General features: G+C 42.0%; 1 protein-coding gene across 2 annotated transcripts in view; it reads right to left on the reverse strand.

Moving 5' to 3' along the window:
- Positions 1 to 9,679: 9,679 nt before the first annotated feature.
- Positions 9,680 to 13,251, reverse strand: part of CFI (complement factor I) — a 60,430-nt gene continuing 56,858 nt past the window's right edge. For both annotated transcript variants that reach the window (XM_024245668.3, NM_001135304.1), the window contains 2 exon segments: positions 11,472 to 11,576; positions 9,680 to 10,092 (listed from right to left, as the gene is read on the reverse strand). In XM_024245668.3, coding sequence (XP_024101436.2) covers positions 9,875 to 10,092; positions 11,472 to 11,576 — 323 coding nt within the window. In that variant the 3' untranslated portion in view covers positions 9,680 to 9,874.

The following is a 13,251-nucleotide window of genomic DNA, read 5'->3' on the forward strand; positions in this document are numbered from 1 at the left end:
TATTGGGCAGGCCAAGCGCGGTGGCTCACGCCTGTAATCCCAGCACTTTGGGAGGCCTGGAACTCCTGAGGTCAGGAGTTCGAGACCAGCCTGGCTCACGTGGTGAAACCCCATCTCTACTAAAAATACAAAAAATTAGCTGGGCGTGGTGGCAGGTACCTGTAATCCCAGCTACTCGGGAGGCTGAGGCAGGAGAATCGCTTGAACCCAGGAGGTGGATGTTGCAGTGAGCTGAGATTGCACCACTGCACTCCAGCTTGGGGCACAGAGCGAGACTCTAAAAAAAAAGGAAGTGAGTAAGTATTGGGCGTAGGTGTGTCCTTTCTATAAGAATTACCAATAAGTTCTAGGTTTGGCCTTTTGTGTTTGTTACAAACTTAATGAGCTTATAATAAATGTTCAGTGCACAGTTCATAAAAATTATATCCCTCTTTATTGAGTGTTTACTATGTGCCAGGCACTTCATGAATATGATTGCTCACATTCAGAACACTGCTTTACAAGGATGCAGGCTTTGGGTAAGTTAGAAACATAGAAAGGCATTCCTCCCTACAAACGGGGTAGCCCAACAAATGGTGTAGCTCCTGGCTGGAGACTGCCTGCACTTCACTCAGCCCCTCAACCAGGAGTCTTGAGCAGTGATTAATTCCCACCACAATGGAGAAGGAGGAAGAATGTTCTCTGGAAGGTATTATTATCCTCCTCTTTCACAATAAAAGAGTCGAGGTGAGAAGTCATGTGACAGTATCTACTCCAAACCAAGGCCTCTGTCTTCACAAAATACCATAGATATTTTTCTTTTTTAATTTTTAGACAACACATTTCAATATATTTTAAAAAGGGAACTTAGAATCACTGTTTTTGCTTTCTGGAACATTGGTTTCTCAGCTCCAAAGTATGAAAGTTGGACTAGATTACCTCTGAAATACCACCACCTGAATCCTTAAACCAGGCTTGATTCTTACAACTCTTCTTCCAGAGAAACTCCCTAGTCCAGGGACAAGACTTTCAAAAGAAAGGATAGAATGTAGTAAAATAACCTGATTCCAGCCCGCAGTTATGACCCAAAGCCTCTCCTTTCCCCCACTTTCTCTGTTTATTTACTCCTTTGTGATCTCATCTAATTTCTTACACCTTAACTACATCCTATACTCTGAGGAATCAGACGTAGTTTTCTTTGTCTGATCTCTCCTTAGGGATTAAATTCTCAAATGCCAGTTCCTCTGGCTGATGGAGCCGTTCTCTTTCTCTCAAGCAAATCTTTTCCACTGTCTTCCCCATGAGAATCACCACCATTTTTGTAGAAAACAAGACTCTAAGTTTTATTTTCACATTCTTTTCACATTTAATCATTATATATTTATTGTTCTGCTGCAGTAATTACAAGGTTTACGTTTTCCTCTTAATTGATGCTGTTAGATACCAGGGATCTGCATTGACCACACACTATCTATATAATTTGTAGGGCTCAGTGCAAAATAAAAATACAGAGCCCCTTGCTCAAAAATTAAGAATTTCAAGGTGATGGCCGGGTGCAGTGGCTCATGCCTGTAATCCCAGCACTTTGGGAGGCTGAGACGGGTGGGTCACGAGGTCAGGAGATCGAGACCATCCTGACTAACACGGTGAAACCCTGTCTCTACTAAAAATACAAAAAGTTAGCTGGGCATGGTGGCGGGAGCCTGTAGTCCCAGCTACTCAGGAGGCTGAGGCAGGTGAATGGCGTGAACCCGGGAGGCAGAGCTTGCAGTGAGCCAAGATCGTGCCACTGCACTCCAGCCGAGGCCACAGAGCGAGACTCTGTCTCAAAAAAAAAAAAAAATTTTTCAAGGTGATAGCAGCAGAGCATTAAAATAAGTGCAGAGCCCTTTTGACTGTGGGGCCTTGTGCCACTACACAGGATGCATGCTCTGATTTACCATCTCATATTAATTTTTCTTTTTTTTGAGTCTGGCTCTGTTGCCCAGGCTGGAGTACAGTGGCACAATCTTAGCTCACCGCAACCTCCACCTCCCAGGTTCAAGCTATTTTCCTGCCTCAGCCTCCCAAGTAGCTGGGATTACAGGTGCCCGCCACCACGCCTGGCTAATTTTTTGTATTTTTAGTAGCGATGGGGTTTCACCATGTTGGCCAGGCTGGTCTCGAACTCCTGACCTCAAGTCATTCCCCTGCCTTGGCCTCCCAAAGTGCTGGGATTACAACATGAGCCACTGTGCCCAGCTCATCTCACGTAACTTCTAGATGACCCACTTCCTTCTTTTCTTCCCAAATTTTGGCATAAACTGTTTGAAAAGAGCCTTCTTTACAGGACACTTTCATCTAACCAGCAAAACCTGTTATTTTTATGACAGACATTATTAGTTGCAAATCCACAGCTGTGTTCCAGGTCTTTCCTGCTAGAGAGTGGCTAGCTTGTCTATATATACTTTGTGGTGGGCAGGAACTGAAGATAGGAAGTCAGTTAGGATACAGTAAACTAGGTAAGGCATAAGTATGGCGTGGTCCAGGAAAGGAGCAGTGGAGGTGTGAAAAGTGGTCATATTCTAGATGTAACTTGATGGTAGAGCAGAAGGGATTTGCTGATGGACTAAATATGAGAGAAAAAGAGGAATCAAGGATGGCATTGAAATTTTGGCCTAAGCCACAGGATAGAGAGAGTTGTCACTGTCAGAAATGGGGAGAATTGTGGAAGGAGAGGGTTTTGGGGGAAATTTTTAAAAATAAATTTCAGTCATACCATGTCCAAGAAGCTTATTCTGAGTCTGCAGTTCAGCATAAAGGTTAGAAATACATTGGGAAGTTGTCAGAATAGAAATGGCTTTTAAAGTCATGGGGCTTAGCTGGGTGCAGTGACTCATGCCTGTAGTCCCAGCACCTAGGGAGATCAAGGCTGGCAGATCGCCTGAGTCCAGGAGTTCAAGAGCAGCCTGGGTAACATGGCAAAACCTTGTCTCTATAAAAAAATACAAAAATTAGCCAGGCATGGTGGTACATGCCTGTAGTCTCAGCTACTTGGGAAGCTGAGGCAAGAGGATCCTTTGAGTCCAGAATGCAGAGGTTGCAGAGAGCCAAGATTGCACCATTGCACTCCAGCTTGGCAACAGAGCAAGAACCTGTCTTAAATAAATGAATAAATAAATAACATGGGACTAAATGAGATCCTCTAAAAAGTGAGTGTACACAAAGAAGCACAGCAAGGTCTAAGTCTTAGGAGGTCAAGGAACAAAGAACAAATAAAAGCGCCTAAGAAGGAGCAGCCAAGTGCAGCAGAAGTGGAAAAGTGCTATATTCTGGTGTGTCAAAGAAAGACAGAACCACCCATTCTGCTGATATGAGGAGGGTGAGGCTGGATATTGACTACTAGATTTAGTAACTTGGGGGTTATTGGTGAACTTCACAAGAGTCTCATTGAAGTACTGGGGAGAAAACACAGTTGTAGTCAGAGGAAGAAAAGAATTAGAAATGGCAATTACAGGCCGAACGCAGTGGCTCATGCCTGTAATTCTAGCACTTTGGGCGGCCAAGGCGGGCGGATCACACGGTCAGGAGTTCGAGACCAGCCTGGCCAATATGGTGAAATCCTGTCTCTACTAAAAATACAAAAAAATTACCTGGGCGTGGTGGCGGGTGCCTGTAATCCCAGCTACTCGGGAGGCTGAGGCAGGAGAATTGCTTGAACCCAGGAGGTGGAGGTTGCAGTGAGCCGAGATTGTGCCACTGCACTCCAGCCTGGGCAACAGAGCAACAGTCTGTCTAAAAAAAAGGAAAAGAAAAGAAATGCAATTACAGTGACTATCAAAATAAATTATGAAAATATAAAATATACTATATTTGTGCTTATTCTTGTCTGAATGATATATTAATAAATACCTCGGAATGGGAGATTCTGGGTGGCCAAGACTGGCTTTCTTTTCTTTTCTTTTTTCAGAGACAGAGTCTCATTCTGTCACCCAGGAGGGGGTAGCATGATCATAGCTCACTGTACCCTCGAACTCTTGGATTTAAGCAATCCTCCTGCTTCAGCCTCCTGAGTAGCTAGGAATACAGGTGTACACAACCGTGACTGGCTAATTTTTGTTATTGTTATATAGAGATGGGGTCTCCCTATGTTGCCCAGGCTGGTCTTGAATGCTTGGGCTCAAGTGATCCTCCTGCTTTGGCCTCTCAAAGTGCTGGAATTACAGTCATGAGCCACCGCACCCAGCCCTACACTATATTTTCTATATAGAACTTCCCAGAACAATAATCAGGATAGGCAGTCAGATCTCAGATCTCTTCTAGAAACACCTAATGGTTTCTTCTATATATATGAGCATCATGGAACAACATGGTAGTATTGATGAGATGAGAATGCAAAATTTGTGGGGTTTAATGTACCACATTAACTTAGAATGCTTGGAAACTACAATATTACACAATGCTTTGTGTTATTTTAAATAACAAAAAATCAATAAAATATTAATGATCAACAGCAATTTCTATTTTTTAGTATTTTCCAATGTCTCACTAATGGCCTCAGCAGTGTTAATTGTGATGAAAATAAAAGCCACGTGGTGAAAACAGTTGCAGCCATAATGGTTAATTTTTGTCCAGGATGAAAATAAAAGCCACATGGTGAAGCAATTCCATCCATAATGATTAATCTATGCCTAGTGCCAATGTCGTGGGAATCAGGTGGATGACAGAGACTTCGGGGTAAAGCAGGAGGATCTTTATTGAGTGTACTCAGACTTACATCTGGAAAACTGGGCCTAGAACAAAGACAGCACTTGACTTTTATACACACTTCAAAAAGGGAGTGGGCTAGCTTGAAGCAGGCTTACAGTTAGAGTGGTGTGAAAGCAAGGATACAGAGGCAGAGCAATTAATCAAATTGTGACAGGTTCATAACTCAGGATTACACGACTGTTGCTATGCAACCCAGATGTCAGTTATCTAGGTTTTCCTTTAGTGCCTAGCACGGCTTATTCCATGACCTTCACTATGGCGTCCAAGTGGCTGTATCTCAGGCCTGGTCAGACAGTTTATGACCTTCACTCCACTGCTTAGATAAAACAGAATGCTTGAAGTTGCTAGTTACAGAGAACAGGAATCTATAAACTCATACTATAAGAGAAAGGAAAATTTGTTTTTCTTCTCCTTATGTTGAGGGAGTGCTGGGAGAGTCTCCAGAGCACATTCCTTTGTGTCCTAGCTTCTTAGATAGTGTTTATCAAGACTCTTTTTCCTGGGTCTGGGCCTTGCCTGCTACTGCCTTTGGGATGAGTCAGCCTAATACAGGAAAGCTTATTTCTTTCTTTTTTTAATTTTATTTTTCTTTATTTTTTTAATTTCCTACCTCACCAAGGCTAGAAGTTTCGTCTCTAAAAGGGAACTTAAGTTAAAGAGAAATAAGTACTAGGTTCCAGCCTTTGGCTAGAAAGTCAATGGCATCAATAGCTTTCAAGCTGGGACAAAGTGAAGGACAAGAGATGGCTGCACCAGATCTATGAGCATGGGCTTGTTCCATAATATGTTGAAGACGATGATCCTCTGCTTGGGTATGGTGGAGGGTCTACCATCAAGAAAATTTGATCAAAAAGATATTTTCAAGTTATCTTTGTAGGCACAATGTAAGGTTACTTGGCACACAGGAGGGATGGAAAGAACCCACTTAGGTGAGACTGCAGGGTTTTAAGCCATCAGGACAGAGTCCATATGTAGTTTTTCTAATTAGGGTTCCTGGCTACTTCCAAACCTCTGGTTGATTTTCAGCTTCGTATTTCCTATCGCATACTGTACACCTTCACTGGGCTTCCTTAGACATCACAACTTCAAAATATCCCTGTCTAAACCTGATTCCATTCCTCTACTTCCTTCCTTTCTGCACTCAGTGGCAACACCAATCACCTCACCATCTAAGAGACTGGGAATTATCCTAGCCTCAAATCCCTCTCCCTAGTACTGTAATCTATTTGTCCCCAAATGCCATCTATTTCACTCAACATATCTAGAGTCAGTGCCATCCTTTTTATCCCTGCTTTAGTTTCTACCTTCATTATTTTTCATTTGATTACTCCAAGAGTGTCTTAACCATCTTCCCTACCCTCTCTCACCCACTTCCAATACATCTTCCTTGCTGTCTCCAGCTTGAACTTCCTAGAATCCTTTAGTGGTCCAAACTTTTTGGTATGAGGCTCTCCCTGGTATGGCCTTTCCCCCTCTCCAGCTCCTTAGCTGCACCCTGGGCTCCAGTCACTATGAACTGCTCTCCATCCTTCTGTGTGGTTAGCTCCTCACGCTGCAGGGCCTTTGCATTTGTATCTGCCTGGAAAGTTCTTCCATAATTCAGACTAAGCTCACCTCTGCAGAAGCCCTCTTTAATATGTCAGGCTAATTTCTAGATATCTCCCTTTAGTTTTCCTTACCATTGTACCTGGCAAGGTGTAGCCGCATAATTTATTTTCCCATTTCTCTTGTAAGACAGAGAGCTCTGAAACCAGGGTTAAATATAAGACGATGGCAGAGCTCCACATCCATTGAGTTTTGTCCCTGGCCACCTTCAGGCCAGCTCACAGAAGCAGCAATGTCCAATGCCCAGGCTCTGCAGTACAAGCTGTACGTGGAGACTGGGACCCATGCTAGTGGCCATGGTAGTCTCTGATGGAGCAGTCCTGCAGTGTGGTCTGTGAGCATTATTTCCAGATGTGTAGACTCCAATTCTCTGGCTCTTTTGGAAATCCTGTGAACTGCATAATATCTTTGAATAAATCTATTTTTTCATTAAATCAGTTAGATTGGCTTCTGTAGTCTGGAATTAGGAGCGCTGAGACATACCTCTAAACTAGGAGAAGCTTGGAGTCAGGTCATCTCACTCCTGCTGTTCCTGGTCTCTGTCACATAGAGTCGTTTTGGAGGGCTGGCTTTCACCCTTCAAGGCTTGACCCTGGTCCACTTTTCTATGAAGCTGCCAGATGCTAGGTCACTGTGCAGACTGGCTTGGTCCTTTTGGGGGTCCCCTTCCTAGATTGGCTGAGGATGCCCTATATGCTGGGTTTCCCACCTTGTAGCACTTGAGTACTTTTTTTTTTTTTTTTTTGAGACAAGGTCTTGATCTGTCACCCAGGCTGGAGTGCAGTGCTGTAATCACAGCTCACTGCATCCTCAACCTCCTGGGCTCAAATGATCCTCCCACCTCAGCCTTCCAAGTAGCAGGGGCTACAGATGTGCACCACCACTCCCAGCTTTTTTGTGTGTGGTAGAGATGGGGTCTCGCTATGTTGTCCAGGCTGGTCTCAAACTTTTGACCTCAAATGATCCACCAATTTTGGTCTCCCAAAGTGCTGAGATTACAGGTATGATCCACCACGCCCAGCCACTTTTCTCTTTTTATCTCATACACAGACATATTCTAAGGTGCTGCGTTGCTCCAGGATTGCTGAGTCAGGACAAGGTGGTTTTCAAATATGTCCATAAATTCTTTGATACACCTCCTCCCTGCCGCCATCAAGAGATGGGTTATTTCCTTTCCTTTGAGCCTGGGCAGGTCTTTGTGATGCTAAGGGACTTCCAAAGCTGGGTTAGAGAAGGCCATGCAGGTTCTGCAGTTTCTCTTGGGAGGCTCATCAGCTGCTATGTAGGAAGTCTGGCGCCCCCGGGCCTGCCATGTTAAGAGCCCATGGGGAGAGTGCATAGAGAGACATATCTGAGAAGCCCCAGCTGTCTAAGTCTGCCCAGCCCAGGCACCAAACACATGAGTGAATAAGCCTTCGTGATAACTCTGGTCCAATCTTGTCTGACGGCAACAGCATGAGAGACTGGAAGGGGAACTGCCCAGCAATAAATAACCAAATACTTTCCTGAATTTAATGGATGAAAAATCTGGGCAGCATGGGAGGGAGGAGTGGTGGTTATTGTTTAATAGATATGAAGTTTCAATTTGGGGAGATGAAAATTTTCTGCAGATGGATGGTGATAATGATCGTACAACAATGGGCATGTACTTAATGTCACTCAACTTTACACTTACAAATAGTTAAAATGGTTACTTTTATGTTATGCATATTTTACCACAATTTTTAAAAGAAAATCTGGGCAGTAACTGATTTTGGAATATATGTAAAAATGGGTATTTATATTATTAAACCAATAGGGATCTATCCAAGACTGGCCCTAAATAAAATAATAAAGGTAATATTTATGTGAAACATATATGTCTGTCTTCAGGATAAAGATAGCTGTGCTTTAAAAAAAAAAATAGAGTAGCTAATGTTTATTCACTGAGCAGCCTCTATGAGGCAAGTGCTAGGGATGTAGCCAGAAGAAAGACAAATGAGGTCTCTCTTGTCATGTGTCTTATGTTGTAGTTGGAGGAGACACTGTTGAGAAGAGGTAGACAACCCAATCAAAACAGAATACACTGGGGGAAGAAAAGTACTATGCTGAGATTAAAGTAGGTGGTGTGACAGAGGGAGACTGGGCACCTACAGTAGCCTTGGGGTGGGGTGGGGGTGCTATTTTCTGTAGGTTAAGAAGGAGCAACTGTTGAGTTTGCAAACTTTTCTTTTGAAATGTTACTAGATATTCACATGGCAATGGTATATACTAGTGTTCAGTGGCATATACTAATCTGAGGTTCTAGGAAAGGTCAGAGCTGAAGATCCAGATTTATGAGTCACCGGACTGTAGGCAGGATTTAAAACGTAGTCTAGATGAGATTACCAGGGAAAGGCAAAGTGAGAGAAGCAACCAGAAGGAAGAGGCTGAGAACAGCAGTGAGGGAGGAGTGTGATGCCCTGAGGGGCTAATGCTGCTGGGATGAGAACAGAAGTGACTGTGAGGTCTGACACCATGGAGGTAGGTGGTTGTATTGAATTATCTGTGGATAGGTTTAGAGAGAGGGTCAAGGAATGCTTATGAAATGGGGGAGCAAAGGCTAATTTTTCAAGAAATTTTAATACTTGAAGAAGCAGGGGCCTGGTGTGGTGGCTCACGCATGTTATCCCAGCACTTTGGGAGGCCAAGGTGGGAGGATCCCTTGAGCCTAGGAGTTCAAGACCAGTCTGGGCAACAAAGCAAGATGCCTCTCTACAAAAATTTAAAATTAGCTAGGCATGGTAGTGTGCACCTGTAATCCCAGCTACTCGGGAGACTGGGGTAGGATGATTGCTTGAGCCCAGGAGTTCAAGGATGCAGTGAGCTATGATGGCACTTCTGCAGTCCAGCCAGGGCAGCAGAGGGAGACTTTGCCTCAAAAAAAGAAAGAGAGAAAGAGAGAAAGAGAAGAAAGACAAGAGAAAAAGAAAGAAAGAGAGAGAGAGAAAGAGAGAGAAAAGAAAGAAAAAGAAAGAGAAAGAAAGAAAGAAAGAGAAAGAAAGAAAGGAAGAAAGAAAGGAAGGAAGGAAGCAGGGAAATGGGACAAGAGCTGTCAAGTCAGTTATTACCCTGTGACAGGTACTATGCCAAACATTTATATAAGTATGTAGTTTCATTTTCACAGAATTCCAGTTTCCATTTTATAGGTGGAAAAGGAGACACAAAGAAGACAATAAATTGTCCAGGGCATAGTAGGTGATAGAGCTGGGATTTGAACCCAACCTTATGTGAGTCCAACATTATTCAATTAGTTGTAACTTCAGTCAATAAATCACTCCTGCACTGAGATAATTTAATCAAATTTTCTAATAAATAAAACTTGTATGCTTGACCAAAATATTTATTTGAGAATTATACAACAAAATTCCAATATGGCATAAACTTTGTGGAGAACTTTAAAAATATCCAATGAGATTTGCTTCATTTTTCCCCCCTAGAGAATTATTAATTACACAGTTTTATTTCCATTAAATGGAACTCTTGAGAGAAAAAGAATAGAAAGAAGAGGGAGATCACAATTTTATACATTGTACTGAGAAATAAAAGGCCTTCCCACATGGTAGCTAATCCAGTCAAAATAATTGGCCACTTTGGTGTAAACACCTGGGAACTCTGGTTTTCCACAGTTTTCCCCCCAACTCACAACACCCCAGACATAAGTCACATTGTTGGCATCCATACAGACTAAGGGGCCTCCAGAGTCCCCTTTACAGGCATCGATGGAACCATCATATGTACCTAAGAAAGAAATGTGAAAGAGAAAATCACACATTTCCTTCCATTTTTCAAGGCTACCATGCCTCCTCCATGGCGTTTAATGACTTTGGCTTTTTTACAGTTTCCTGACAGCAATAGCATGGGCTCTCCTTAGAGTCCCTGGCTGGGCTTGCAGAGTTGCAGAGATGCAGCTTGGAAAATTCTTTACGAGTCTTTTGTTCATTCCCCCAATTCAGCATGTTCTTCCTGTGTTCTCTATTTTATGCGACTGAGTACTGAGATGAGATTGCAACCTGAAAGTTGCATCAAATGCTGAGTGGGAAAATGATAGGACTACCTAGTGCTTACTGAGTGCTAAATATTTATTAGTCATTCATTGTTTTCATTCTCACCACAACCCTGTGAGGCAAATATCATTATTGCCCCTACTTTATACATGAGACAACTATGACACAGAGTTTAACTTGTCTAAGGTCACACAGCTAACAAACGACAGGGCCTGGACTTGAACCCAGGCAACCACACCTCAGAGCTTGTCCTCTTGACCATGATACTCCCTTTTGGGAGATTTTGTGCTATTCACCTCTTTTGTCCACTGTAATCCTGAACTCCATTTCAAGATGGGAGAACACTTTCTTCTTACTCATGATTTTCTGAGATTTTTAAATCACTGTATCCAGTAAGTTATAGGATGTCAATAACTGCCTTTCAGTAATACACCATTTAGAAATGGTTTCAATAAAGCACGTAAATGCACTACACTGGCTGGTACTTTGCCTGCCTTTGTATCACCTCCAAAAGTAGGAGCTGCTATTGTTGTATTGGGCAGGAGAATTAGCTTAACTATGTTATCAAAGGAGTCCGTGGCGTAAGAAATGCACGGTGATTTCCATGGAGGGAAAAATTTACTTCCAAATGGAAGTAAATCTCATCTCATTTGAGATGAGATAACTTGAATTTGTATTTAAAAGTAATTTAGTTTTGATCCTGGGTATACCACCTCTTGTCCGTAAGACTTTGGACAAATTACGTAACTGCTCTGCATCTCAGATGCCTTATCTATGATCCTCAATTTTACAAATGAAGAAACCTGCTCAAGGTCACATGACTAGCAATTAGTAAAAGCTGGGATATAAATCTAGGTGTGGTTCCAGAGCCCGTGCTCTTAGTCACCTTGCTGTGCTGCTATAGAATCGCTTAAGTAGGATTTTTCCTCGTAGTATTAAAGGAAGAAACCTGAGCTACAGGGAAGGGACTGAAAGAGTTTGAGAGTGCTACAGCCAGAAGGCCAAATGGAGGGAATTAGGGCCCAAAGCATGGGGGCTGATGTGGTGGGAGGAGATGTTTGATAGGGGAAATACATACATCTTGACATCTTGGATAAACTACTTGGCACTTACCTGCGCATTCCATTTCTTTTTCGTAGAAGCGACTTCCGTAAAACTTAGAGCAGTTGCTTATTAGTTTAACTTCACCCCACTGAAGTGAAAAGACTTTTTCGTTATCTAAACAAAGTGAGAAAGCAAACATTTAGAAGTCACAAATGAGAAATCTAAATACACACTCTCATAACTTAAACCATTAGGATTATGAAAGGGTGTATAGTTTTCAATATATATAAACTTTTGAGAACTCTTCCTTAGTGTGTTTAATCATATCATATCTCTATTTCTAAAACTGGATGGATAGTCAAGGGGGACTATTGAACATATGGTCTGAAGTCACACTCATTTAATAAAGAGCTGGTACCCTAATTTGAATGAGATAAATCTTTCCCTTTTGGTTGCAGAACTCAGTCAGGCAATTGGATAGGAATCAGTGATAAGGTCTTTTCACATAAATACCTCCTATCTTCTTACAGTCCCTTATTTCCTTGAGAATGTTTGTTAAAGCGAAAACAATGTTTTAATATAAGAACTTCAAATAAAGGAAATACATATGAAGTTATCAATGTTTGTGTGTTTTTGTGTGTCTGAGAAGAAAAACCCATCTCCTAAGTGATTTGAAGTTATTTAAAAGGGGATTTAGGATTTTCTTCCTCAAGTGATCTGCCCCCCTTAGCCTCCCAAAGTGCTGGGATTACAGGCATGAGCCATCGTGCCCAGCCAGGAAGTAGTTTATTTCTTTTTCCTTTAAGCTCTACTTCAAGTTAGTCTCAAGATACCTGCCTTCCTTAGAACAAGAGCTTTTTTAAAAATAGTAATTTCTTATTTCCCCTAATTTGGGAAAAGCCTTTAAAACTGTGAGCAATTCTTAATGGCCCAGGAGATAGTTTGTGCCTTGGCACTCTTGTAAGCTTCTTGAGGCAGCTCTCTGACAGTAGCTGAGGCAGCGAAAGAGCAGAATTTTAACTACTAGACTTTAAGGTGGTCAGTAAACACCTTGAGAGCTGGACTTCATCTTTCAGCCATGGAACTTATTCATCCCCTTGTTTGTTGACTGGGTCCATATTTTCCATCAGTGAAATCCTAGCACTTTAGCATTGCTATCTTGCAGACATAGTAAATCCTCAATAAATGTGTTAAACCATTATTAATAAATGTGTTAAACCTTTGATCATTGATTAAGGACATATCTAACTATCAGTTTACATGAAGTACATGGAATAAGGGAACATGTTAAATGCTAGATCAGGCTGGGCACAGTGGCTCATCCCAGGACTTTGGGAGGCCAGGGTGGGAGGATCACTTGAGCTCAGGAGTTTGAGACCATCCTGGGCAACATGGCAAAATCCCATCTCTACAAAAAAATACAAAAATTAGCCAGGCATGGTGGTCCCAGCTGCTTTGGTGGCTGAGGTGGGAGGATCGCTTGAGCCCCAGAGCTCAAGGCTGCAGTGAGCTAGGTTTGTGCCACTGCACTTTAGCCTGGACAACAGAACAAGACCCTGTCTCAAAAAAAAATCCAGATAAAGAATGTGATTAGCCAAATTCAAGGTATGGGAATTCTAAAATAAGAATTACCCATTCTCTTTAATGATTAAATTTTAAATAAAAGGAAGGGGTAACTATTCTAGATTAAAAGAGATTTAAGAAAAATAGCCACCAAATGCAATGTGTGGACTTTGGATCTTGATTCAAATAACCTGATTATAAAAATATTTTTAAAAATAAATGAGGAATATTAAACATGGGCTTTATTTTATTGGGTATGAAAATGGTGTTGTGTCCTTATCTGGTG

This window comes from Pongo abelii, chromosome 3 (assembly GCF_028885655.2).
Source record: "Pongo abelii isolate AG06213 chromosome 3, NHGRI_mPonAbe1-v2.0_pri, whole genome shotgun sequence".
Taxonomy (NCBI): domain Eukaryota; kingdom Metazoa; phylum Chordata; class Mammalia; order Primates; family Hominidae; genus Pongo; species Pongo abelii.